The sequence below is a fragment of the Balaenoptera physalus genome (genome assembly GCF_965194825.1).
Source record: "Balaenoptera physalus genome assembly, chromosome: 4".
In the NCBI taxonomy this organism is placed as follows: domain Eukaryota; kingdom Metazoa; phylum Chordata; class Mammalia; order Artiodactyla; family Balaenopteridae; genus Balaenoptera; species Balaenoptera physalus.
The window spans coordinates 137,898,569-137,926,111 of NC_138891.1; the positions used below are offsets into that span (position 1 = coordinate 137,898,569).

The following is a 27,543-nucleotide window of genomic DNA, read 5'->3' on the forward strand; positions in this document are numbered from 1 at the left end:
ACTATCACTTGAAGCCCACTTTAAATGCCTCCTTCTCTTCAAACTTCTTTGAGCCTTCAAATTCAAAATAACCTCGTACTCAGAACTGTAAGAGCACATTGTTCCTTTCATACTCCTTTTCACTTTATTTTTTAATTATAATTTTTTGTGTACATGACAGGAAGCCCGAAGACCGTTTCTGTGGTTTATTTATGTTTGAAACACCAGTGACCAAAACGGGGGCCTGATACAGGTTACAGCTGTCAAATATTCGCTGCACCAGTGAAAGACTTGGTAGTCTTGGGCGGGTCTCAAGAGTTACAGCCTCCCCACCTGTCCTACAGGACGGCTCTTCTTTTCCTTTTACCGGACTGTAAATTCTATTGAGGGTAAGTCTGAGTCAGCTTCGCTCTCCACTGTGTATCCAGGGCCGGCACAGGGTTCCGCATATAGCAGATGCTCAGTAAATGTTTGCTAAAAGAATGAATTAACAAGGGAATAAGTGATTGAACGAATGAATCGATGGACTCCCCCTTTCTTCCACCTGTGCATCTGTCCGCACGGAATTAATAAACCCGCGGGAGCCAGCCCAGATTCTCAGGACTCGCGGCGCTGGACCATCCTCTGCGGCGGGGCGGGGCCTCCAGGGAGTCCCGCCCACGCGGAGGCGGAGTCTCGGGGGTCCCGCCCACGCGGAGGCGGGGCCTGCAGCGCGCGGGAACCGGCGCGCGCGGCGGCGGGAGCTGGCGGCCCCGGGGACTGACCGCGTCCCTGTAGGTAAGGCTTCCCCCGCGCTGGCTTCCGCGTCCCCGCGGTTTCCCGGCCGGACCTGGGGGGCGAGAGGCTCTCGCTGAGGGCCGGCCGCGAGGACCCGGGATAGCTCCCTAGAAGCGCGTGTCCGCGCGGCCGGTCCCCGCCCCGGCCCCGAGCGGCCTCCTCCCAGCCAGGTCCGGTCCCGGCTTCCCGGGCCCAGCGCCCCGTCCGGAGCGGCGGGAAGGGAGCTGCCTTCTCGCCTCCGGCCTCGGTCCGTTCCCCGGGCAGGCCCCTCCCCTGGGCGGCCTCCTCCCCTCAGAGAGCCCCTCCCCCGCGGCCCCGGCCCCTTCCCCCGGGTAGCCCCCTCCCACGCGGCCCACTCCCCCAGGCGGCCCGCCCCCGGCTCTCCGGGCTCGCCCGGCAGCCTCCCCTAAGCGGGGGCGGGCGCCCAGCCAGGCCCGACCCGGTGCCTTGATTTCCTCTGCTCGGGTATCCCATTTTGCTTTTCCGGAGGTAGCAGGAGCATAAACTGAACAGCCACGACTCAGCGAACCATTTTAGGTGAAACTTGATGGGTGTTAACGTCAGAGGTCAGCAGTAACATCCTCTCCCAACGCAGCGTGCGTTTTTAACGGTTAGCAGAGTTCCTGGCTCCCACTAAGCGCTCAGTACATCGTTCCTGCTATGATATTCACCTCATTACCGACGATTTTCAGCTTTCCTCTGTCTTTGGAGAAAGAACGGTCCCCGAGGAACGGTATTCTGACCCTTGAAGACTCAGGAGGATGAAAGTCATCACTTGTGAGATCGCCTGGCATAACAAGGAGCCAGTGTACAGCCTGGACTTCCAGCACGGAGCCGCCGGGAGGATCCACAGGCTGGCCTCCGCGGGGGTGGACACCGCTGTCAGGGTAAATGGGGCCGAGGCGGAAAGGCCCAGGGAAGCACTACTAAGCAGCATTCTCCACTCTTCTATTTATAATGAGTGTCAGCAGACACGCACTACTTAGTTATCTAGGCCAGAGGGCTACATTCTCAGGGCCTTGAGTCAACAACGAGAGCAAAGGAGAGCACCTTTCTTCCTGGGGTCCTGTTACCTAGAGTGATGTCACTGGATGCCCATTGCTGTAGAACCCTGAGCCAGTTTCCTCCTGGGAAACAGTTTGCACTAGAAGGAGGTGGGAGGCAATGGGACTGTAGGTTTATGTTTCAGATAGGAGTTCCTTCCTCTTACATTTCAAAAGAAAGACTAAATTTTCTTTCTGAAAATCAGCACAGTGGTGTTTTCGTCGGTACAGTATGGTGCGTGCTCGCTCTACGTTTCTCTGAATGAATGTGTTCGTATCAGCAGATCTGGAAGGTAGAAAAAGGACCAGATGGAAAGGCCATTGTTGAATTTTTGTCCAATCTTGCTCGCCATACCAAAGCTGTCAATGTCGTGCGTTTTTCTCCAAATGGGGAAATTTTAGCATCAGGAGGGGATGGTGAGTATTGTACTTCAAGATTCTTCAGAAACCAGATACCCATGTGTCTCATGTTGAAGAGTGAGATTTGAGCTAGACATACTTTGTTATTTTAGAGGTCGCTTGACCCTCTCAATCTGTCATTTAGATAGTTTAGTAAAATAATGTTGTGGGGAGTGTGAAGGGGTGGAGGACGCAAAGCTTAAACTGGGAAGACCTGTTTGAAAACGGCCCCTTTCCCACTTGCTCCCACTGGGCTGACTGGAGACAAGTAGGTAGGTGCTTACCATTCTAAGTCCCAAGGCGGCTGGCCTCGCCTTGTTTGGCTGTCAGTTTAGCATCTGTAAGTGATCACAGCCCCAGTTCCATGTCTCTGTGTAATTAACGAATTAATTGGCTTGGGGAGTATTGTCTAAACAGCCCTCTAAATTATATTTCTTTGGTGGGAGTAGATTGGTTCATATTTTCTGCTTGTGCTTATTTTTACTTATTTATTTACTTTTTGCCTGCGCCACGCGGTATGCGGGATCTTAGTGCCCTGACCGGGGATTGAACCCGTGCTCCCTGCAGTGGAAGCGCGGAGTCCTAACCACTGGACCGCCAGGAAATTCCCTTTCTGCTTATGCTTAAATGGCATAAAATGATACAGAAGAAGTAAATCTTTTTGTCATGCTCTAAAACTAACATAGTCTAGAAGTCAGAATAAAAAGAAAGAAGAAATCTCAGATGTTGTTCGCAGAAGGAGGAAAAGAAGCCTGGTTGAATTCAGTGCCCTGATGTCCAGTGTTTCCGTCGAGGGAGGGGCGGGGAGTGGCAGCAGCACGGGGGGCAGTGGGGAGGCTGGCGGGCCGTCCTCTGTGAGGCCGCACAGGGCAGCCCAAGTCCTTTGGCCTCGAGGGCCCGGAAACCTGCCGTCAGTCAGTCAGCACGTGGAGAGTGCCGGTCCGTCGGGGCCAGTCTCATCTCAGCCAAGCTCCCGGGATTCCAGTGAATTTAGGGAGAGCACGTGTGTGTCCACGCCACCGGCTCCTTCACTCTCCTCCTTCGGGCATTCCTCGAAGGGGAGCCACGTCTTGGTCAGAAGGTTATGTGGTGAGCGTGGCGTCAGAACGTGGGGAGCTAGAGGACTCAAGACAATCGATGACATCACGCTAAGGTATCTGACACGTCCATGGTGTTAACAGCTGACACATGTACGGGCTTACCACGTGCCGGGCATCGTGTGGTAGGCGCTTTATGCACTTGCACCATTTAATCCTCACGAGAGCTGATGAGCTAGGCCCTGTTAGCCTCCTCATTTTACGGGTGCGGAGACCGAGGCATCAAGATGGGAGGTGACTGGCCGTAGGTTACACAGCTAGGAATGATTTGCCAACCCTTGCGTTGGTGCCTCTGTTGTTGTTTCCCTATTCGGCCACTTACAGGTTATGCCTGTGGATTTGTTAATGTAGTCAGTCGCTTTGCAGTAGTGTTTTGCCGGCCTGGGGACACTTCTGTTTAAGGTGACCTTGTATAGCTCTGATCTGGTATGGGTTTGATTTTGGAGTTTTTGTTCGGAAGGCAAACTTGCTTTTCCTGCCCGAATTCTTAGAAGTAAATCGTTGTGGCCATAGTGTCTATTGAACAACATAGATATTATTTAATACCCTAAAAATCCAGAAGCGAAGGAGCCATGCTTTGTAAACCGTGGCTTATCTTTAACTGACTCGCTCCACAGATGCTGTCATTCTGCTGTGGAAGGTGAATGACAACAAGGAACCAGAACAGATTGCTTTTCAGGACGAGGATGAGGCTCAGCTGAACAAGGAGAACTGGACTGTCGTAAAAACCCTGAGGTAACCTCGGGAGGGACCTGGGAGGGATTCATCTTTACCACCTGAAGGCATTAAGCTGATGTGCGTTTTGACTTTTATATCTCACTTAAAACTTTTACTCATGCAAGACAGTAATACGGGAATAGTTTAAAAGATAAAAATATGATTAAAATGGATTTTCTTAGTTTGTCTTATAAAATTTTCCTTAGTAAACTTGAATCAATTTTAAAGATTCAAATATCCTTGAAGGTAGTAGTTTATAGCTATAGCTAATATAGCTCTAGTGGAAATTCCTGAAGTCCCATTGTAATGTATGGTCCCTGAGTTTGCTTTTAAAGTTTTGACAATTTTTTCTCTCCTTGAGACAAGAATTGCTTTTTCTCCTCTTTGGATTCTAGGGGCCACTTAGAAGATGTGTATGATATTTGCTGGGCAACCGATGGGAATTTAATGGCTTCTGCCTCTGTGGATAACACGGCCATCATATGGGATGTCAGTAGAGGTAGCTGATATGTTTTTGTTATTATCGGGGGAAGGACTGTTCTAAGTGTCTAAAAAGCCAAACCTTTAAAGGCTTCAGAAGAGTTTTTTTAGTGAACTGAAATAGGCGTTTGGCATGACGGGTTAGGGATTAGCCCCATATGCCATGGACCCACTGCATTTTTAAGGGCCCAGTCAGAATGTATGAGGCTTAGCAGTGGTGTCATGAGTTGCTGGTGCCAAAGCAAGGTAGACCCCACACGCCTGGGGATGCAGACATGACGGGGGTGGCGGGGCGGGACACGGCTGATCCCTGCCGCCCTGGAACTTAGGATCTCGGGAAGTTAGCAAGTCATAATCAGTGAGGCACTGCATGCTCGATGTTGGGGTAGGTGGGATCAGGTTTCCATTTCGGGACATCAAGGAAAGCCAAGGACACCTCACTGCTTTGAAAGAACCTGTTCACTAGTTGAGGGGACAATAAACATGTGAGAAGTTACCGTAGTACGAAAATAGCAGTGAAATGCCAAAAGCCAGTGGTGGCTGACGCCTGACCACTTTTACCTCCTGCTGGCCTGTACTCAAGCTTGATGTCTTCTCCCAAACCTCTTCTTCTCTTCTGCTTTATCTGCTGATTCTCCTGCAACCCAAGTGCCCAGGTCGGGAGTCAGGCAGCGGCATTGGCGTCCCCTGTGGTCTCAGCACTGCATCAGCCCAGTTTTCATGCACGCTGTAAAGGCCTCTGTTCTTAGTTCTGTGCGGTCCAGCTGAAGCGTTCTCTGTCTTGCCTCATTTCTGTCATGCTCTTTCTCATCAATCCCAGACACTCGGCAATGTGGAGGACCAGTGTCACTGTCTCCTTTTTCCCAAATCTGGCCATGTGTTGGATAATTTCAGTGTCTGTGGACACTCCCATCAGCCATCACCCCCTGAAGCCAGTTGTAATGATCTTGAACACTGCCAGCATGCTGGGCGCTCTTGCAGGTGCTGGAGGATGCGTGAATACAATGGCTACGTCCTAGTGGGGTGTCAGACGGATACACAAACGCATGATGTCAGGAAGTGATAGAGCGCTGAGGGGTCCGGGAGTGATAGGGTGATCTGGGAAGGCTTCTCTGAGCTTGTGGAGTTTGAACAGAGACTGGAATGAAGCCGGGGAGCAAGCCGTGTGCATCATTTCATGGGAACAGCAGGTGCAGAGGCCCGGCGGCAGGAGCTGCTGCTTGTGTCCAAGGAACAGGAAATCGACGGAAGGCAGCAGCAGGAGGGAGGGAGGACCTGAGGCTGGAGCGTGGCGGGTCCAGGCCACAGGGGTCAGGTCTCAGATTGTAACCAAAGTGTGACCACATGCTACTGAAGGGTTTTAAGCAGTAGACTGATGTGATTTTACTTATTTTTTAAAAAATATTTATTCATTTATTTACGTATTTATTTTGGCTGCCGGGTCTTAGTTGCGGCATGCATGTGGGATCTAGTTCCCCGACCAGGGATCGAACCCGGGCCCCCTGCCTTGGGAGCACAGAGTCTTACCCACTGGGCCACCAGGGAAGTCCCCTCCTTATGTTTTAAAAAGATGTCTTTGGATGGCATGTGGCAAACTCTCCTAGGACAACACAGCAGGTAGCAGGGGGTGGGGGGGAAGGAGCGGTTTTGAGGAGCGTGGAAATCAAGACCACATCCTAGGCCTCCGTCATTTTTTTTTTCTTAACGTGTAACGTGGGCAAAATTGTTTAAAGTCAGTACATTTTTATGTATGGAAGTTCACATGCTGTGATTCCTTCTCCTGCCCATCACCTTAGTTCCTCCAAAGTTTGAGTCATAGTCTTCAAGGTGGCCCTTTAAAAAGAACACCCACTTGGTCCACACTTGTCCTGTCAGTCAGCCCACTATTCTGTAGCTGGGCTTCTTTGAAGGCCTGTCACTTAAGTGCTCTGACAGTGATGTCTTAGCCAGGCGTCCTGCTCTCCTGCCAGAGCCACCTCCTTCAGGCCCCTCAGCACCTCTGCTTCCTGCTCCTTTCCTTCCTAGAGCCCTCAGGTCCCCCAAGCCCTCTCGATTCCTGCTCTGTCGGCCCCTCTGACCTCTTATTTTCTCTATCCAGTTTGCTCCCCAAAGGGATCATTTACGTACATAGACCCTTTTCTTCCACCTGACGTACCAAGAAAACCCCAACCCAGGATCGGTGCTACAATACTGACAGTTTCCCAGTCCCGGGCTGAGCACAGCTGGTCACAAACTGGCCACCCTGCAGATTGGGCCGCTACAAATTCATCCTCACCAGCCTCAGATGGGGTCCTGGGGTCCCAACCCCTTTTGCTTGCGAGGTTCGATCCCACTCCTGTTCTCCCCGGCAGCTCCCGCAAACCTCCGTAGGTCTCCTTAGCCTTCTTCTTCACCCCTGGCCACCTTAATCTCAGCAGACTCCCCTAAAGGGCTTCAAGAAGGGGAGGGGGAAGGAAAGTTAGCCTGACATTTGTGCAGTGTGTTTTACACACGAAAGTCACTGGCAGGTCACTGGCGACTTCGGGGCCAGCGTGGGGCAGGCGAGGAGTGGGAGCCCATGGCAGAGGGTTGAGTGAGTGGGAGGTGAGGAGGTCGGGAGAGTGAGTGACGGGGTGTAGACCACTCCCCAGAGAAGAAGGTTTTGGGTTTTTGGTTTTTTTTTTTTTTGGCCTCATCATGCGGCATGTAGGATTTTAGTTCCCCAACCAGGGATCGAACCCACGCCCCTTGCAGTGGAAGTGCGGAGTCTTAACCACTGGACTGCCAGGGAAGTCCCTGGGTTTTGTTTTTTTAAGACTGGCCAAGGCTTCCTAACTCCCTCCTCTTTTTATCCGGGTAATCTCTGTGTGCTACTGGTTTTATCTTCTAAATGTTTCCCCCAAAGCCCTTTTCCCATCCCTAGTCACAATGCTCTGGTTCAGGCCCTCATCTCTCACCTGGTCTGCTGTCACCTCCTAACTAGTGACACTTTCTGTGCTCTCTTCGACCCTCAGTTTCATCTTTATAATGCAGGTCACTTCCCAGCTCATCGTTGCTCTGAGCCACACCACGAACCCCCAGAACCGTTTCCTTGCACACGAGGGTCTTGCACACACCAGCAGTCTCGGCTACGTGTCACTGCTCCAGAGGCCTAAACTGACTTTCACCCCGTGGATTTGCTCAGAATACCTTCTTCTCCCCTCATTGGCCCCCTGTATCCTGCCTGACCTGGAGAACCGAACTCTGAGCTCACTCCTTCTCGACCTCACCCCCTGCTTTGTTAGCTGCCCTCTTCCTCTGCGTCATGTCACAGTACACATGCCTGGTGGTGGGTCTGTCCCCACCATGAGCTGTGAGCTCCCTGGGAGATGGGGCCATGTGAAGTCATCTTTGGTCCCCAGAGCCTGACGTGGAGTTTGGTAGAGTCTCAGTTACCAACTGCTGAATTATGGAACGGCATAAAGGAACAACACTTAAACTGTAGTTTATACCATTTGTGCATTAGTGGGTTTTGGTAATGTGTGTGTTGTGTGCTTTATTCGTAGGACAAAAGATCTCAATTTTTAATGAACATAAAAGTTATGTACAAGGAGTAACCTGGGATCCTTTGGGTCAGTATGTTGCTACCCTGAGCTGTGACAGGTAAGTTAGTATTTGGCAACTTGTTTTCATCTCTGTTTGCTTGAAATTTTCTTCAGAGGTATTTTATTACAGCTTAACCAATGTAAACCACAGTCTGGCTTTGATTCTTTCATTCTTGCTTTCATATAAAGCATTTTGTTTTACTGCTATTCTTACAACATAATAAGAAATTGGCAACTAATTAGGACAAGAGCCTTACACGAAGTTAGTACTTAATAAATCTTTATTGAGTGGGTGAATGAATGCAGAAATAGCTTTGAATTAAATTTAAACTTCTTGGGAAACTTTTAAAGAAAAAGTCTTTTATAAATATGACTTAAGCAAGAAGAGATAACTAGTGGTAGGGTTGGATAGTTATTTCATTTTTTTGATTAGAGTTTACTGCTATAGTGATTTTAACAACTCCATTTAAATTAATATGAAAATCAGATATTTTGTCTTCTCTGAAAGGAGGTCTTGTTGCTGTGTTTACTGGTACATTTAAACACAATATATATTTTTAAAATTTATTTATTTATTTTTGGCTGCGTTGGGTCTCCGTTGTTGCACTTGGGCTTCCTCTAGTTGCGGCGAGCAGGGGCTGCTCTTCGTTGCGGTGCGCGGGCTTCTCATTGCGGTGACTTCTCTTGTCGCGGAGCACGGGCTCTAGACATGCGGGCTACAGTCGCTGTGGCTCGCGGGCTCTAGAGCGCAGGCTCAGTAGTTGTGGTGCACAGGCTTAGTTGCTCTGCGGCATGTGGGATCTTCCCGGACCAGGGCTCGAACCCACGTTCCCTGTATGGGCAGGCGGATTCTTAACCACTGTGCCACCAGGGAAGCCCTAAACACAATAATTTAATTGTGTTCCTGCAACAAAAAATTAAAAAAAAAAACAAAACCCAGAGGTGCCAAGCATATCACTCACCAGTCATAATGGTCCTTTATAATGTTTATCCAACTACTTTTAACTATAACAAACTGAATTTCAAATGGCCCTGGAATGAAAGCACTAAGGAAGTGTTCATTTTTCATAGAATCTCCTGTAACATTCCAAATGTCATTTATTTTCTGGTATACGTGGTTTTTTTTGTTTTTTTGTTTTTTTGTGTGGCCATGCCGAGTGGCTTGTGGGATCTTAGTTCCCTGACCAGGGATCGAACCTGTGCCCCCTGCAGTGGAAGCACAGAGTCCTAACCACTGGACCGCCAGGGAAGTCCCCTGGTATATGTGTTTTATTCAGGCAGTCAGGAGTGAAACAATTTGATTAGCTCAGGGCATAATATGAATTACCAACAACCAATTTACTTGCTGCTGTTTTCCTTACTCTTGCAAATCCCTGAGGGCGAGACCATTCCACACAAAATAAACTTCACTGCAGTCATACAGATGGCCACTGAGCCGGATGTCCAAGACCTGAAAAATAGGGCCAGGCTTACGAGTTTATGTCCATTGACAAGTTGAAACGTCCAATAAAGAATGAAATTATGACATATTTCCCCACTTGGTTAGTGATATCCTTTTGGTTGTTAATATTTGCCTCTGTCATTCAGTTAAGTGTGAAAGTCATTGATCAATGGTTTTGCAGGCCAAAAGTTGTTGAAGCAATCTTCAGTTCTGGTAATAGATCGTTTCTCTGTGAAACATAATTCATTTACTAGAAGAGATAACTCAGACTTTTCTTCTTTACTTAGGACCCTGAGGGTGTACAGCACGCAGAAGAAACGTGTGGCCTTTAATGCCTCAAAGATGCCGTCTGGAGTAGGGGCCGAAGGAGAGGTGCAAAATGTTTGACACTCCATCGTAGCCGTACTGTAGTTGGGACTTAGCAAGTCGTGAGCTCCTCCATCGCCCGTAGCTAAACCCCTGGTTTCCAGGACCCGACACCTGAACTGCAGTATGGCTTCCTCTCAGACCACCAAGTCTCAGCGTGGTGGTCTGGGCTGGCCTGTACGGAGGTGGGGACGTCTGGGGGCCAGGGGAGAGGTGATGGTGGAGGATGGTGTTTCCAACCCTGGCTGAACTATGGAGTCACCTGGGAAGCATGTAAAAATAAGGGTGCCTGGGCCCCACCCCCAGAGCTGTGATTCACTTGGCTTGAGGCAGGCAGGGCCCCCGCGGTCTGAGGTGCAGCGAGGGTCAGGAACCACTGACTAGGAAGATCCCAGCACTAGGCAACAGGAAGGCAGGTGGATCCAGCAGCGGCGATACACCTTCTTGGCAGGTGGAGGGGGACTCTGGCCATCGGGCTGGTACTCAGGAATGGAAAGGATTTTGATTTTTGAAAGAACTGGCAAATGAAGATAGCACTCTAATCCTAGTAGGTGAAAGGGAGCAAGTTGGTTACTATAACAAAGCAGATAAACAACAAGGTCCTACTGTGTAGCACAGGGAACTGTATTCAGTATCTTGTGATAAGCCAGAAGGGAAAAGAATATGGAAAAGAATATATACATGTATAACTGAGTCACTTTGATGTACAGTAGAAGTTAACACAGCATTGTAAATCAACTATACTTCAATAAAATTAAAAACAAACAAACAACAGCAACAACAACAAAAACCAAAGCAGAGATGAGGTGCAAATCCAGTCCTGGGACAGCGCGTTAAGGCAGATGGGCTGTGAGCTGGCCGGCGCTGAGAGGTCACCTGTCTAGTTAGGAGAGTCATGGCTGGTTGGGGATTAAATGCATAATGTTCATGAAGTGTCAGTGCATGGTAGCGAAAACTGTTCCACACAGGTGTTCAGGAACTGTTGTTTGAAAAGATGATAGGATTACTATTTTCTTTTTAAAAAGGGTTCATTCAGTTGGAGATTCTAAATATAAACACACAGATAACAAGCAAAGGGCTCCTAGTCACCTTCCTGCCTTTTCCCGGTCTCATTCCCCAGACAAACCACTGTTGACAGTGTGGTGTGTGCTCTTACAGAGGGTTATTTGTATAATAATTATAGAACCACACACACACGTAGACACACACACACACACACACACACACACACACACACACACACGGCTTCCCTTACCAAAAATGGGCGATCAGTTCATGAGTGATTGCCCTTGTATAATAATTAGAGAACCACACAAACACGCAGACACACACACACACACGCACGCACACACACACGCGCACGCACACACAAACACGTAGACACACGCACACACAAACACGTAGACACACACAAACACACACACACACACACACACACACACACACACACAGAGCTTCCCTTACCAAAAATGGGCGATCAGTTCATGAGTGATTGCCCTTGCAGACTTGTGTGATTATTTGCTATGTACTTTATTTCAGTTTCACTTATTATTATGTCAGTAAGAAATGACAACACGTAAAGAAAAAAATAGGAATCGGTAAGCCTTTATTGTGAATGCGAAGGTTTGGAATAACGTTTAGACTCTGTGTGCCGCAGGCGAGAAGTTACCGGATGTTCCATGACGACAGCATGAAATCATTCTTCCGTAGACTTAGTTTCACTCCTGATGGATCTTTGCTCCTCACCCCAGGTGTGTTTAACAAAGCGTTTGATCTAAGGGCGTGAGAGCAGCAGTGGTGGTGTCTGTGCTCCTGATCTTGTGATGCTTTATGCAGCTCAGGGAATTCTGATGAAAGCAGTGGTCCCCAACTTGTCCGCACACTGAAACCTCCAGGGAGCTTCAAAAAGTGCTGGTACCTGGGTCCCACCCCCAGAGATTGTGTTTTAATTGGTTTGGAGTGTGTGGTCTGGGTTTTGGAATTTTAAAAAGATTTCCAGTGATTTTAATGTACAGACAAGTTTGGGAGCCACTAGACTAGAGTGATAAACATACTCCCGCAGGCAAATTCAACTTTAAAAAAATTTTAATGAATTCCTTTTCCCTTGACATGTATATGGAGGTCATCGTTCTAAAACTAATGATAAAGTGCCTTTATCATTTTAATTCTCAATAATGAAGCAGCCTGTTGTGACAGGGTCTAGGCACAGACAAGTCTGGTTGGAAAAACTTGTGGGAGTGTAGTGGTCAAGTCTGACAGGTCAGCAGAATCAGCAAGAACGCGTCAGGGTCATTGTCGGCAGGAGGGTGAGAGGTTGAGTCCAGCAGGATCGGCCAGGGCAGTGCTATTGCCAACATGGTCTCAGAGGAGACCGTCCCCTGCTCTCCATGGCTCAGATACCATCCTGAGTATGATACGATAACATGACCCAGGGCTGGGCCAAACGGGAGGGCACAGGTCAGGTTTGCCACTAAGTGTCCCCGCCAGGCTGGGCAGAGGAGACCCCAAGAGTGTGTGAAACATACACACATGTGTGGGTTAGGCTGTAAAAGGACATTGGGGAACACGTGAGAATGACATTGGCCTGGGGGGGGGTCCCAGGACCAAGAATAAGTAGTTGCTTAAGTATATTGAAAGTTGTTTACTAAACTCAGTAGCAGGTCCTTTCCTAAATGGCAGCTCCAAAAATATTTTCATTTAAAATCGGGTACCAGATGGGTATCTCCTGCCACCATTATTATTCTTGGTGGTGTTAATAAATGCAGGAAATGAAATTACAGAGATTGGAAGAGATAAAACTTTGTGATAGGATTGTGTTTCTAGAAAATCCAAAAGATTTAAAAAATACTATCAGAATAAAAAAAAGAATTTGATAAGGTGGCTAGATATTGTAAAATACATAAAATCTGTATCTGCTACAGTAGAATAAGTACTTAGAAATGTGAAAAGGATAATTGTTCCATTCATAACAGTGCAAACCCCAGAAGACATGGAAATGCATAGGAAGAAATTTAATAGGGCATAGAGCCTTTATGAAGAAGACTAGAAGGTCTTATTGATGGTTATAAAACAAGTTCTGAACAAATAGATTTCGTGTTCTAAAAATTAACATGATAATTGATTTCCAATTAGGATCCCATTTAAGGTTTTTTTTGTTGTTGGTTGGTTTCGGCTTTTTGGTTTTTTAATTAATTGGATGACATCTCGGATTTGTTTAGGAGAGTAAATGCAAAGAATAGTAAAAAAGTATGAAAGATAAGAATAATACTTGAGCAGGCATTTGCCTGTCTACATGTCAGAGACTCTGTAGTGCTATTGTTATCAAATCAGTATGGTATTGGTATAGGAATAAACATATAGCTTAGTGGATCAGAACAGAGAATCCAGAAATAGATTCTGGGATAAAAGGGAATTTGATAGGTGACCTGAGTGGTATTTTAGTGGGAAGAATGGATTATTGAGTGAATGGTTCTGGAGTGTCCAGCTGTCTGGAAAAAAATTAAATTGGACTCTTAGCTTATATATAAACTGCAGGTGGGCTTCCTTGGTGGTGCAGTGGTTAAGAATCCACCTGCCAATGCAGGGGACACGGGTTTGAGCCCTGGTCTGGGAAGATCCCACATGCCGCGGACCAACTAAGCCCGTGCACCACAACTACTGAGCCTGCGTGCCACAACTACTGAGCCCACGTGCCACAACTACTGAAGCCCACACACCTAGAGCCCATGCTCCACAACAAGAGAAGCCACTGCAATGAGAAACCCGTGCACCACAGTGAAGAGTAGCCCCCGCTTGCCGCAACTAGAGAAAGCCCGCGCGCAGGAACAAAGACCCAGTGCAGCCAAAAATAAATAAATAAATATATCTTAAAAATAAATAAATAAAATAAACTGCAGGTGAAGTCAATACTTAAAAATGGTAAAAATGTAAAACTCTTGCAAGAAAATCTAGGAGGACATTCTAGGACTGGGGAAGACCAAACTAAGACTGGAAACCCAGAAGCTCTTAAATGATAGACCTACTTTGCTGTATTTGAGTGTAGAGCTTTTGTATGGCACAAGACGCAGTAAGCAAAATCAGTAGTCATATGATGGGACTGGAAAATAATGGTTATGGTACAGAAAAGAGAGCGCTAACAGATATCATATACAATGGCTCTTCCAAATTGGCAAGAAGAACAAAAAGACAAAAGGAGAAAAGCCCAAAAGAGAAAAACGAGAGAAAGGTACAAAAAGGCGGCTCATAGAAGAGCAAATCTATGTGCAAAATTGGCACACACAGGGAGGTGTTTGGAAACCCGACAGTCAAGGCAACGCAAGTTAATGTGACGTCAGTAGGTATCCCTTTATTCACTTCAGGCTGGAAAAAAGTGAAAATATCTGTCGCTGATGGGCGTGTGCATGGCTGTTGCTGGAGAGAGTGTGGACTGTTAGAGCCTTCTGGGAAGGCAGTCTGGTAACCGTTCAATGCATGTACTCTTCAGCCAATCTGCCCCTTGTCTGACATTCACTTCCTCAAGAAATGAAAACAGTACGTAAGAGTATATGTCCAAGGATGTTTATTGCAGGCATGGCTTTTTTTTTTTTAATGACAGGTTCTTTTTTTTTTAATTAATTATTTTATTTATTTATCTTTGGCTGTGTTGGGTCTTTGTTGCTGCGCACAGGCTTTCTCTAGCTGTGGCGAGCGGGGGCTACTCTTCGCTGTGGTGCGTGGGCCTCTCATTGCGGAGCACAGGCTCTAGTAGTGCAGGCTTCAGTAGTTGTGGCGCATGGGCTCAGCAGCCGTGGCTCGCGGGCTCTAGAGCACAAGCTCAATAGTTGTGGCGCACGGGCTTAGTTGGTCCGCAGCATGTGGGATCTTCCTGGACCAGGGCTTGAACCCGTGTCCCCTGCATTGGCAGGCAGATTCCTAACCACTGCGCCACCAGGGAAGTCCAAGCATGGCTCTTAGTTGTAAAAAAACAAAAACAAAACCATAGTTGTTAACAGAGAATGGGTGAATAAATTACGGTATTTTCAGACCAGTGCATAGTAGGTAGCTACTGAAGAAAGGATGCATTAGTGTCACGCGGGTTAACTGTCATGAGTAATTGACTGAGAAAAGCAAAATGAGCAGAAGTATAAATAATATCCAATTTTGTAAAATAGATTTAAAAAACCCACCATATGAATATACAAGCGATTGAGTTATAACTGGTTGGAACAATTATGTGAGCATGGAGGAAATATAGAATGACCTGATGGTTTGTTAAAATGGATTACTTGGGGATGGAAGGATGGGGTGAGATGGGAAGAGAGTAGAAAGACTACTGGCTGTGTCTGCTGCCCTCCCCAGCACGTATGAAATGGTCACATGGAAGATTATATATGTGTGTGTGTGTCAGGAAATGTTAACGTAAAACAGGGAGATGTTCCCAAGAGTAACTGTGTGTGATGGTCATTCTCCAACAGGATCTGACCTGGTTTTGAGTACAGCCTGAGGTGAGTGTAGAAGGGCTCTCAGATGTGGACTGCTCCCGAGGGCAAAGGCAGCTTCTGCAGGGGCTGGAGATGTCAGCAGAGGGCTGGTCTCCTGGCAGCCTTTGGGCTCCATCAGGCTGATGGGAAAAGGCCTGAGTCTCAGGTTTTGGGTGGCAGCTGAGGTCAGAATCCAGGGGACAGAGAGCCGGGGGTCTGATCATAGCACTTCACTAGCAGGAATTGGCTGGATTCCCAGGCAAAGGTCTGCTGTGGTCAGGGCTCCCTGCTTTATGTTCTTCCCACCCAGACCTGGAACGGGCTCTGGGGCAGCTGAGCCCCTTGGGGAGGTGACAGGTGAGTAGAACTGGAGTAAAGGGCTGAGCCCAGGCAGGGACAGGGTGTTTGCATTTGTCCTCAGTCACAGAAACATTGTCCAGGTAATAATGTTTTGGGGAAAATCTTTTACAAACCAGAACTGATGCTCTTGCGTCTTTGCTGATGAACAGTTTAATAACACGTGGCCTTGCCTTCCTCTACTGCTTCCCCAGCTGGATGTGTGGAATCCGGTGAAAACGTAACAAATACAACTTATGTTTTCTCCAGGAAAAATCTTAAAAGGTATGCAATTGAAGAAATCTTTGAAATGTTTACCCTTTCTTTTTGCTTTTGTTGAGTGACGGTGCCTTTTTGCAAAACCGCGATTCATCTTGCAGGCCTATCGCCCATCTTCCGTGTCCTGGGAAGGCGACGCTCGCTGTTCGCTGCTGCCCCGTCTACTTTGAGCTGAGGCCAGTGGTGGAAGCAGGTACCTTAGAGCCACAGGGGTGTGTCACGTTCTCTGAGGCAGGTCACCAGGGTGGGTGGGGAGAGGTGAGTATGTGGGTTGGTTCAGTTTGGTCAGCCTTGAGAGCAAAGACTGATGTTATCAAAATACGTGTCAGATTTTGCGTTGTCTAGGATACACTTTCTTTGCTGCAAGCAACTTTAAAGGACTAAAAATACTAGCTTTGTTTCTCTACTGAAGCAGGTTGAATGTCATTTATTATTGATTTCCTATGCAGTGAAAATTATGGAAAAATTATATGAATTGGATTTTTGTTTAACTGTTTTTCCACGACTGGCTGCTTTTAAGATTTTTCTCTTTATCAGTGGCTTTCAGCAATCTGATTACGGTGTGCCTGCTGCCGTTTTCTTTATGTTTCTTGTGCTTGGGGTTCATTGAACTTCTTAGATTTACGAGTTTATAGTTTTCATCAAATTTGGAGAACTTCGCCAGTTATTTCTTCAGATACTTTTTCTGTCATCCCCCCTCTCTCTCTTCTTCTTCTTCAGGGGCTCCAGCTACACATGTATTAGGCTGTTTGAAGTTACCCATGGCTTACTGATGCTCTGTTTACTTGTTTCTTTCCTCTCTGTGGATAGTTTCTACAGCTTGTTTTGAGTTCACTAATCTTCCGTGTCACCTGCCCTTGGTCCCATCCAGTGTATTTTCTATCTGTGACGGTGTAGTCGTCATCTCTAGAGTTCAACTTGGGTCTTCCTCACGTATCTCTGCTTTACACCTTCCCTCTTGCTTCTTGAACACGTGGAATGCACTTGTTACAATAACTCTTTTAATGGCTTTGTGTACAAAGGATTGGTTTTGATTGATTTTTTCCTCCTCATTGTGGGTCATATTTTTCTGCTTCTTGGAATGCCTGATAATTTTTTTAAATTAATTAATTAATTTATTTTTGGCTGCATTGGGTCTTCATTGCTGTGCGCGGGCTTTCTCTAGTTGCGTCGAGCGGGAGCTACTCTTCGTTGCTGTGCGCGGGCTTCTCATTGCAGTGGCTTCTCTTTTTGCGGAGCACGGGGTTTAGGCGCGTGGGCTTCAGTAGTTGTGGCTCGTGGGCTCTAGAGCACAGGCTCAGTAGCTGTGGCGCACGGGCTTAGTTGCTCCACGGCATGTGGGATCTTCCTGGAACAGGGATTGAACCTGTGTCCCCTGCATTGGCGGCGGATTCCTAACCACTGTGCCACCAGGGAAGTCCATCTGATAATTTTTTATTAGACATTGTGGATTTTACCTTAGTGGATGCCGGATATATTTTCATCCTTATAAATATCCTTGAGCTTTATTCTGGGATGCAGTGAGGTTGCTTGGAAACACTTTGCATCTTAGGGGTCTTGCTGTTAGGCTTTGTCAGGTGGGATCACAGGGGCGTTTAGTCTAGGGCTAATCTCTCCACTACCGAGGCAGAGCCGCCTGGATGCTCTAATCGATGCCCATGAAGTGGGCGGTTTTCCACTCTGGCTGGTGGGAACATGTGCTGTTTCTAGCCTTGTGTGAGCTTCAGGGGTGGCTCTTTTTTTAAAAAATTAATTAACTAATTAATTTTATTGAAGTGTAGTTTTTTTTGTTGTTTTTATTTATTTATTTATTTATTATTTATGGCTGTGTTGGGTCTTCGTTTCTGTGCGAGGGCTTTCTCTAGTTGCGGCAAGCGGGGGCCACTCTTCATCGCGGTGCGTGGGCCTCTCACTATCGCGGCCTCTCTTATTGCGGAGCACAGGCTCCAGATGCGCAGGCTCAGTAATTGTGGCTCATGGGCCCAGTCGCTCTGCGGCATGTGGGATCTTCCCAGACCAGGGCTTGAACCCGTGTCCCCTGCACTGACAGGCAGATTCTCAACCACTGTGCCACCAGGGAAGCCCTGAAGTATAGCTGATTTACAGTGTCATGTTAATTACTGCTGTACAGCAAAGTGATTCAGTTATACATATATACATTCTTTTTTTTTTCTGTTATGGTTTATCATAGGATATTGAATATAGTTCTCTGTGCTATACGTAGGACCTTGTTGTTTATCCATTCTATATATAAAAGCTTACATCTGCTAACTCCAGCCTCCAACTCCATCCCTCCCCGACCCCCTCCCCCTTGGCAACCACCAGTCCGTTCTCTATGTCCGTGATTCTCTATCTGTTTCCTAGATAGGTTCATTTGTGTCATATTTTAGATTCCACATATAAGTGATATCATATGGTATTTGTCTTTCTCTTTCTGACTTCACTTAGTATGATAATCTCTAGCTGCATCCATGTTGCTGCAAATGGCATTATTTTGTTCTTTTTTATGGTTGAGTAGTATTCCATTGTGTGTGTGTGTGTGTGTGTGTGTGTGTATGGCACATCTTCTTTATCCATTCATCTGTCAGTGGACATGTAGGTGGTTTCCATGTCTTGGCTATTGTGAATAGTGCTGCTATGAACATAGGGGTGCATGCATCTTTTTGAATTATAGTTTTGTCCAGATATATGCCCAGGAGTGGGATTGCTGGATCGTATGGTAGCTCTATTTTTAGTTTTTTGAGGAACCTCTGTATTGTTTTCCATAGTGGCTGTACCAACTTACATTCCCACCAACAGTGTAGGAGGGTTCCCTTTTCTCCACACCCTCTCCAGCATTTGTTATTTGTAAACTTTTTAATGATGGCCATTTTGACTGGTGTTAGGTGGTACCTCATTGTAGTGTTGATTTGCATTTCTCTAATAATTAGAGATGTTGAGCATCTTTTCATGTGCCTATTGGCCGTTTGTATGTCTTCTCTGGAGAAATGTCTATTAGGTCTTCTGCCCATTTTTGGATAGGGTTGGTTGTTTTTTTGTTGTTGAGTTGTTATGAGCTGTTTATATATTTTGGAAATTAAGCCCTTGTTGGTCACATCATTTACAAATATTTTCTCCCATTCTGTAGATCGTCTTTTCATTTTGCTTACGGTTTCCTTAGGGACGGCTCTTTCTCTCCCGTGGTTCTCACTCTGGCCCTGGCTAGTTTTCTCACTTGCGTGCTCTGGTCAGCACTCAGCTGAAGACTCGAGGCCCCTGTAGCTCTGTCTCTGCTCCTCCACCCACGCGCTCCAGTCGCCTTGGCCTCCTGGCCTCCCAGCTCAGGGCGTCTGCCAGGCGCCGCCTGGGTTCCCTCCGCCTTTGCTGGGCCTGGAAACTCCAGGCAGTAAGCGGAGGTGATCGTAGGGCTCACCTCTCTCGCTTCCTGTCTCTGAGGGATTGCTGTCCTTCATGGCCTCATGGACAGTGTCTTAAAAAAACCTGTTTCAGGGCTTCCCTGGTGGCGCAGTGGTTGAGAATCTGCCTGCCAGTGCAGGGGACACGGGTTCGAGCCCTGGTCTGGGAGGATCCCACATGCCACGGAGCAACAAAGCCCGTGAGCCACAACTACTGAGTCTGCGTGTCTGGAGCCTGTGCTCCACAACTAGAGAGGCCGCGATAGTGAGAGGCCCGCGCACCGCGATGAGGAGTGGCCCCCGCTTGCCACAACTAGAGGAAAAAAAAGCCTTCGCACAGAAACAAAGACCCAACACAGCCATAAATAAATAAATTAATTAATTAATTAAAAAAAAATTTGTCTAAAAAAAAAAAAAAAAACCTGTTTCAGTATTTTGCCTGGTATTTTAATTGTTTCAGGTGAAGGGTCAGTCAGGTCTCTCTTACTCCATGGCCGGACGCAGAAGCTGTTTTTAAGTTTCTAATCCTTTATGTGAATGACTATGATTAACTTGACAGCATTAAAACATCACTTCATGAAATGCTTCTACGTGACCCTGATTTTTCCTTATCAGGCAGTGAGCCCTCAGGGTGACTTGCCTCATTCACACAACTTTTTCTTCTCTTCTTTTTGAACCGCAGGTGCCCATGAGTGTTGAATCATAACACAGTGTCCTCATTGGTTCCTGCATGGTTCTCCTTGATTCTTATATTCCTATATAAAATAATACAAAAAACTGAATTCTTCCGTAAAGCATTTGGTAAAATTACATCACTTATGTCCCCGGGGAGAGGGCTTTTGGGGGAAATTTGTTTTCTTTGGGAACTTCGCTTTTGCTTGTTTGACTTTCTCTGTTCCTGATTTCGCCCGTCACCAGAGCCAGGTGTGGAGCTGGTGAGCCTGCCGTACCGCTTGGTGTTTGCTGTGGCTTCTGAAGACTCTGTGCTTTTGTACGACACCCAGCAGCTGTTCCCGTTTGGTTACGTGTCTAACATACATTACCACACCCTGAGCGATATTTCCTGGTGAGTGGATGGGGGGCACAGCGTGCATCCCCCTGGAGTTGCCTCTCGGGTCAGGGAGCATTTCATCCTACAGTTGGCTTTTTTGGCCCTTATTTACCAGTTTTTTTAAAGGAATCAACGTAAAAAGGAAAGCTGTTTCTAACTTGCTAAAATACTGCTTCCTGTTGTGACTGCAGTAGGTGTTGATGCCGTGCAGACTCTGTGTGGTTCATCTAATCCTCATAAACCAAGGGGAGGCCCGGGGTCCCTGGTGTTGTGGGGACTCGCCGGGCCCTCCGGGAGGAAGCCCACACACGCGGGCCCTTGCTGCGCAGACAAGGAGGGGCCCCAGAACTGTGCCCGTCCTGAGGGGTCACTTTGCCCTCGCCTTTCTGCCTGGGGTTCTCAGCACCCCTGGGCTCCCAATTCTGTCTCCACTGTCTGCTCGGGCCCAGGCTGGGCCTGCCCACCTGCCATCTAGTTCTTGCTCTTTATCACTCTTTATCTTCTTTTCATCTTCTTTTTCTCTTGGAGGAAAAAAAAAAAAGAAAAAAAAAAAGGTCATCTCACCTTCATTCCGGTGAATTTGATGGCGAAGCAGAGGTGGGTTGGGAGGCGAAAGGGCGTGAGGGAGGGGCCCACGCAGATCCTTTCTCAGTCGTGTTTTTCCCTTGACGGCTTTGCCTTCAGACAAAGCTTGTGAGTTTGCTTGAACTTCCACTTCCTAGCCAGTGATGAGGGCGCTAAGAGTGGCCTGTAGACTTTGGTAAAGCTTCTCGCTTCCTCTCCTGTTTCGGGAACGCAGGTCCAGCGACGGGGCCTTCCTGGCCATCTCCTCCACGGACGGTTACTGCTCCTTCGTGACGTTCGAGAAGGATGAGCTTGGAATTCGCTTGAAAGAGAAGCCAGTTCTGTGCGTGAGAACTCCCGATACAGCGAAGAAAACCAAGAGTCAGACACACCCAGGGTCTTCGCCAGGACCCAGGCTGGGAGAGGGAACCCCCAGCAGCAGAGTCCGGGACCCCAGCAGCCCCTCCGCGACGCCCCCTCAGGCGAAACAGTCTCCGGCCCCCACGGCGGCCAAGGACACGCCTGTGACCACTCCCGGTGCCAGAGGCTTCCTGGCAGGGCCCTCAGAGGAGAAGACCCTGCAGCCCGGCAGTCAGAATGCGAAAGCCCACCCATCCCGGAGGGTCACTCTGAACACACTGCAGGCCTGGAGCAAGTCAACACCACGGTGAGAGCTGTGGTGGAAACAGAAACCGCCTTGCCTTGTCAAAAGACAGGCTAAGCCGAAAGCCCCTCTGATAGGTGAAATCCCACACAGCTGCCAGAGAGATGTTTCCTAACATCACACCTGAGAGTGCCGCTTCCTTGCTTACACACCTCTGTTGCTTCCATTTCCTCCCTGTCGGGTGAGGTCCCGGCTCTTTGCCCGGCCCGTCAGCGGCTCTGTGGCAGCCTGCCACCCAGCACGGTGACCCCTCACTCTCCTTCGTCCCGCGTGCCTTACCCTCCAGCCCGACTCTGCACGTCCGGTCCCCGGGGCACACTCTGCCCTTGGAGGCCTCTGCGCCTTTACCCTCTGGGGACGCCCTGGACACCTGCTCCCCTGGGTGACATTAGAGTCCTCCCAGAAGACCCATTTGGATGTCCCTTCAGCCCTTTTCTCTGTCACAACACGTCACATTCGATAGCAGGTGTTTGATTTATGCTTCTGTTTCCCTAGTTAGAGTACAAGTCCCCCAGGACAGGACGCGTGTCCCCGTTCTTTACCCGTGTTCTCCTGCCCAGACGGTAACAGGCACTTACAATAGGTAGGAAGTCAAAGGAGCATCTCCTTGAGGTGGTTTTGGCGTGTCCAGCAGACTGGCTCATGGGGAACGGTACCTCTGGTCTGAATAGCCTCCAGGGGACGCTGCTGTTGTTTTCTCCCCTGTTCATGCCCGTCTGGCTGGTGAACGTGCCCGAGCTCACGGCTGGCACTGCAGAGCGGACAGAACTGCCCAGCATGGCCCCCGTCGTGAGGCAGCAGCCGGCCTCCAGGCTTCCTTCCCTGGCCGCCTCTGATCCTGCACACGGCCTTCTCCCCGCCCACCGCCCAACACCGGGAGGCGGCCTGGGGAAGGGGCGGGGGGGTGAGGGGAGCACTGCCCACCTCCCACGCGCTCTGCCATGTTCACGCGACTTCATTGGCGGATCCATAATGCGGCTTAGGTGTAATGCTGGACTCTTTCTGTATCTCTTTCTACAGACTAGCAATGTTTTTTTTTAAATTAATTTATTTTTGCCCGCGTTGGGTCTTCATTGCTGCGTGCAGGCTTTCTCTAGTTGTGGCGAGCGGGGGCTGCTCTTCGTTGCTGTGCGCGGGCTTCTCATTGCGGTGGCTTCTCTTGTTGCGGAGCACGGGCTCTAAGCGCGTGGGCTTCAGTAGATGTGGTACGTGGGCTCAGTAGTTGTGACTTGCGGGCTCTAGAGTGCAGGCTCAGTAGTTGTTGCGCACGGGCTTAGTTGCTTCGCGGCATGTGGGATCTTCCCAGACCAAGGCTCGAACCTGTGTCGATGGCATTGGCAGGCGGATTCTTAACCACTGTGCTACCACAGAAGTCCTTAGCAATGTTTTTTAAATTTATTTTTAGGTGGGGGAAGGGAGTGGGAAAGTGTTCTTAGAAATATTTTTGGTATTAAAGTTTTTCCCCTCTTAATTTCTTGAGAGCTTCTCGCAGTTATAATTTAAAAAAAAAATAGTTGTTGAGAATTAAGACTGTGGATTTTGAAAAATCTATATTTTGGAGCTTTCCACACTGGAAGCCATGTCTGATAGGCTTATGTAGGAAACATCTAGCAGAGTGTTTAGCATGTCATTGGTAGTTCACAAAACACGGGTTTTGAAACTTTTAGATGACTGGTTAAGGTTTAAGTTGACTATTATTTATGTGATGGTTTAACTTAATACATGATCCTTAGTTACTAAAGGGGGCACACTGACATTATATTCAGTGCCTTGCATGATATGAGCTGAAAGTTTTAAATGTTTCCTTTGAAATTTGGTATTGCATACAAACCATTCCTATGATACTAATGGCCTTTTACTTCTTTTTTTCATCAAGGAGAATAAACTTAATACCCTTAAAGACAGATACTCCACCGAATTCTATACCAACCAGCGTAATTTCCAGCCCTTCCACAGAAGAAATTCAACCAGGTAAGTGATACTGTTACTGGTTTAGTATAATTATAAGATAGAATACCATCTCTTTGGAAATGAACACCACCTAGCTTGAAGTCAGTTCTGAGAAAGCAAGGATGCGTCTCACCAGGCCCGTCGTTTAAACCCACTGATTGCGTGTGTATTCTCATCCGGGAGCCCACCCTCCCGCCAGGGCGCTCCCTGCCAGGCAGACGGTGGGTTTGGGAGATGGCGTCGAGCCGGTTCTCGGCCCCGGCACTGTTGGCATCTGGGCAGGTCATTCCTCGCTGTGGGGCTGCGCTGTGGATGCAGGGTGATTAGCAGCACCCCAGGATGCCGGTACCCATCCCCTGCCCCAACTTGTGATGCTCTAAAATGTCATCAGACACTGCCCACTGTCCCTCGGGAGGCACAGTCGCCCCGGGTTGAGAACCACTGGGGTAGGTCTTCCCCTTAGATCCATAGAGGACCTGGCCAGGCAGTTCAGTTCCTTGTCTACGCATGAAATTTAGTTTGTAAACGTCAGCTCTTGACTTAAAGACGTCTTCACTCACTTGTCCACCCCGTGTGTGTTCACATTTTAGAGATGCCTGGAGACCTTCAGGTCAGTCCCCCGGAGCTTAAGCGGCCCAGACTCAGTGAGCACAGAGAAGGTCCCCAAGGTTTGGACCCCTGATGAGACCTGTCATGTGCCTGAAGGCTGCTAGGTCTGGGGACCCCCATGTGCCCAGAGAGGGGCGAGACCAAACACACCTGAGACCAGTGGAATCAGACGGAGCCTGACGGACACTAGAAAATGGATTTCTGTAACAGAAGATACACGTGGACCGATTTTCTCCAGAAATATGTTGGCTGTTGTATTTAGCACACATTTTTACCTCAGAGATGTGAACATTTTAATAGACTAAATTCTCTTTTTGATGAATTTCTGAGACTGGAACAGTTCAATGTTACCTAGTGTGAAAATCAGTAAATCCCCCCCCCTTGGAATACTTGTCTGAATGTACAGACACTTTATGGGTGGACTCCTTCCACAGCTAGAATTAATTAGAGGAGAAGGTGATTCGAGAAGGTTTATTCTGTTGAATTTTAGAGTGTTTGATTATTAGATCACCTTAGCTTTTAAATAGTTGATTAACTTTTGGACGTTTGTTATGTTTGCTTTCTGATTTTAAAGGTGGTAATGCACATTCTAGAAAGTTAGTAAAGAGTGAAGTAGAAAAAACGGGTTGGAGGTGGAAATCACCCATCTCACCACCAGAGGGAACCCTTGTTACTGTTTTGGCATATTTCCTTAAAATTTCTATGTTTTTATTAATGTTATTTTATTTTGGGGAGGGGGGAGAGTTAAGAATTTACTTTAGATACAGTTTGGTATCCAAATAGGTTAACTTCTTAGACTGAATTTTCAAAGCAAAAAAAGTACGTTTCCTTAGCAGTCTGTGCCTCTGCTCTCGGTCCCTGGGATGCTGGCCTGGTCCTTTCTGTCTTGGGAGCAGAGCAGACTCATGGGCTGAGACGTATGACGTGCTGTCGCTGCAGGAGGCCTCCCGCGTTTGGAGTCTCCTCTTAGCGCAGGAGACTCTGGTGATGTGACCAACAGGTGGTGATGGGTGGAGCCCAGAAGCTGGTGCGGCTGCTTCACGTCGAGGAGTTTACAGATGGTTTCATGGCCCTCGATGCTGTCCCTCTGGCACGACGAACTCGGTGAGTCCCGCACGTGAGGCTACACCCAGGACCCCTTCCCTGTCTGAACCAAATCAGAGGGCAAGTTCAGGACCCGCAGGTCCAGGCTCTGGCAGGGAGCCGCTGAGGATGGAAGAACACACTCTTGTCAGCTCAGGTCAGCAGCAAAGAAGAGAGCTGGAAAGAAGCGTCACCTTGTTGCTAATCCACAACCCAGTTAACCAGAAAAAGACTCTGCCTCTCTCTACGTGGGAAAGTGGCAATCGGGATGATTTACCATGTGGAGAGCTGGCAGGTGGATCCGTGCAGAGTTGTAATAATGCAGGTGTGGGTCACGTTCAACATGAAGACATTTAAAAATGTCAAATAGCAGCTGTTTTGACCAGTGGTTCTCAACCTTGACGTCACCCAAAGACCTGCCAGACATCAACACCCAGGTCCTGCCCTCCTTGGTCTGGGGCACGGTCTGAGCGTCAGGATTCTTTAAAGCTCCTCTGGAGATTTGATGCGCAGCCGAGATCGGGAAATCGTGAGAGGAAAGCTTTCCCCGGAGATGGTCTCTGCTGGTTAAATGCATTTGCACCAAAAGCTCTTTCTGGCTTCCTCTCTGGTTCATCACTGATTGACAGCAAAGCTTCTCTACCCGGGCTGCCAAACTGAAAGGATAATGTGTGAGATGCTGTCAGCCCTTCAGAGGAAAAAGGTCTTTTTCCATCGCCTGCGGCTGGAGCGCGGTGTGCTTTGCAGGTGTTGATCCCCGTGCCAGCAGGAGTCGTCATGGGTCCCTTGTCTCTGTGAACCGGCCAGCTCCCCGGCCACCCCCAGTGGAGGGGCGACGGGAATGGGTGGGAGGGGGCCAGCGCCCCTTCAGCGGAAGTGCACATCGATAGGCACCACTGCCTGTTTGTCAGCTGTCTCCTTGCCGGTAAATTACAGACGCGGCAATAAAAGCCCAGGCGCTGTCACCTCAGGGTCCTCGTCCAAAGCCACCTGCTTCCGTCTGGGTAGTGACTGGGGAAGGGAGGCCTTCTGCGGCAGGAGCCTCGCCCGCTGGGTGGGCTGTATGCCCGCTGAGGACCATCCTGCATCTGTAGTTGGGTGGGGCTCGTGCCTGAATCCCGCTGCCAGGTGAGGAGACGCGGGAGGGCTCGGGGAGAACTTGATGGAGTCCGGCAGCGAGCGAGGGCCGCCGGCAGCAGAGGTGAAGGCTCGTCACAGGCCAGGCTGCAGCCGTCGGCAGGGGGGCGTCCCCAAGCAGCGTGCCCGCCAGGGCGAGGGCCCCCCTGTGGAGAGAGGCAGGAGGGCGAGCGGCAGGGTGGGTCGCAGCCAGTGCTCGGCCCGTTTTTGTCCCCTGCAGCCCCGTCTGTTGTCCCTGCCGAGAGCACTCACTTCTGCATTTTAACAGTGCTGTTGACCCTTCTTACCAAAATATTGCCGGTGTCCTTTTAAGTAGGTCGTGAGTCCTTGAGGAGACGGGATGGGATCTCCCAGTACTCCTGCATCTTCCCTTTGGGGTTATTTTGCTGTATTTCAGTCTCAGCTCCCTCTCACCTGGTGTGTGTGTGTGTGTGTGTGTCTCTCTCTCTCTCTTGCTCTCTCACTCTCTCTCTCTCTCAGAGACAAATTGCTTCACCTGAGGAAGTTTCTTCACAGCTCTGAAAACTGCCTCCTTTGGCAGGGGAGAGGGCTCAGAGAAAAGGCAGGAGGGTGGAAATGAGAAACAGAATTAAAAGGCTGGAGGGTAAACCAGATCCTTGCTTACGGAGGTAAGAGGCACCTGTGCTCACACGAACTCTTGTGGCCCCTGGAGGGCACTGTCCCCACTGGATCTGCCTGGCGGTAGGGCTGCCTTGGCTCGGAGACTGCTGCCCACTCAGCCCCACCTCCCCTGAGGGGTCCACGTCTATGTCAGGCTTGGCCAAAGTGGCCTTGGACACTGGCTTCAGCCCCTGGCGGCCAGACACGAAGGGAAGCATCATTCAACAGATCGTAGTGGGAGAGGATTGCGGAAGTAATCCACGCGTCCACGTGTTCACTTGTTTGTTCATCTGTTCATTCAAGAAATGCTTATCTGACACCTTCTAGGTACCGGCGGATACATCAGGGCACGAAACAGACAAAGCTCTCTGCCCTCCTGCAGCTCTCATTCTGACTGGGGGAGACGAACAATAAAGCTAGTAAATATATATTAGAAGATGACTATGGGAAAAAGAAAGGTGCGGGGTGTTAGGAGAGCTGGGTGGAGAGTGGCTGAGAAAGTGGGAGGACCTCTCGGGAAGGCGGAAACAACA

General features: G+C 48.6%; 1 protein-coding gene across 4 annotated transcripts; it reads left to right on the forward strand.

Moving 5' to 3' along the window:
- The first annotated feature begins 648 nt into the window (after nt 1-648).
- CHAF1B (chromatin assembly factor 1 subunit B) lies at nt 649-26,222 on the forward strand. 4 transcript variants are annotated; one of them, XM_082458816.1, is made up of 14 exons: nt 649-756; nt 1,449-1,643; nt 2,084-2,216; nt 3,913-4,030; nt 4,408-4,511; nt 8,017-8,113; nt 9,784-9,868; nt 11,520-11,613; nt 15,873-15,942; nt 16,038-16,129; nt 20,250-20,397; nt 21,182-21,613; nt 23,487-23,581; nt 24,151-26,222. In XM_082458816.1, exons 2-14 carry the CDS (start codon nt 1,518-1,520, stop codon nt 24,240-24,242), a joined length of 1,686 nt encoding a protein of 561 aa, XP_082314942.1. In that variant the 5' UTR covers nt 649-756; nt 1,449-1,517; the 3' UTR covers nt 24,243-26,222. The 4 variants fall into 4 exon arrangements, with proteins under 4 accessions (XP_082314942.1, XP_082314943.1, XP_082314945.1 ...); XM_082458817.1 differs by having other exon boundaries at nt 711-752; XM_082458819.1 differs by lacking the exons at nt 649-756; nt 1,449-1,643; nt 2,084-2,216; nt 3,913-4,030; nt 8,017-8,113 and having other exon boundaries at nt 4,410-4,511.
- Nucleotides 26,223-27,543: the final 1,321 nt, after the last annotated feature.

Bases quoted from the DNA above. Each gene is read 5' to 3' on its own strand.
- CHAF1B (XM_082458816.1), top strand. From the start codon at position 1,518: ATGAAAGTCATCACTTGTGAGATCGCCTGGCATAACAAGGAGCCAGTG. The intron at 2,217-3,912 runs GTGAGTATTGTA...CTCGCTCCACAG, and splicing joins TTTAGCATCAGGAGGGGATG to ATGCTGTCATTCTGCTGTGG. The intron at 20,398-21,181 runs GTGAGTGGATGG...TCGGGAACGCAG, and splicing joins ACCCTGAGCGATATTTCCTG to GTCCAGCGACGGGGCCTTCC.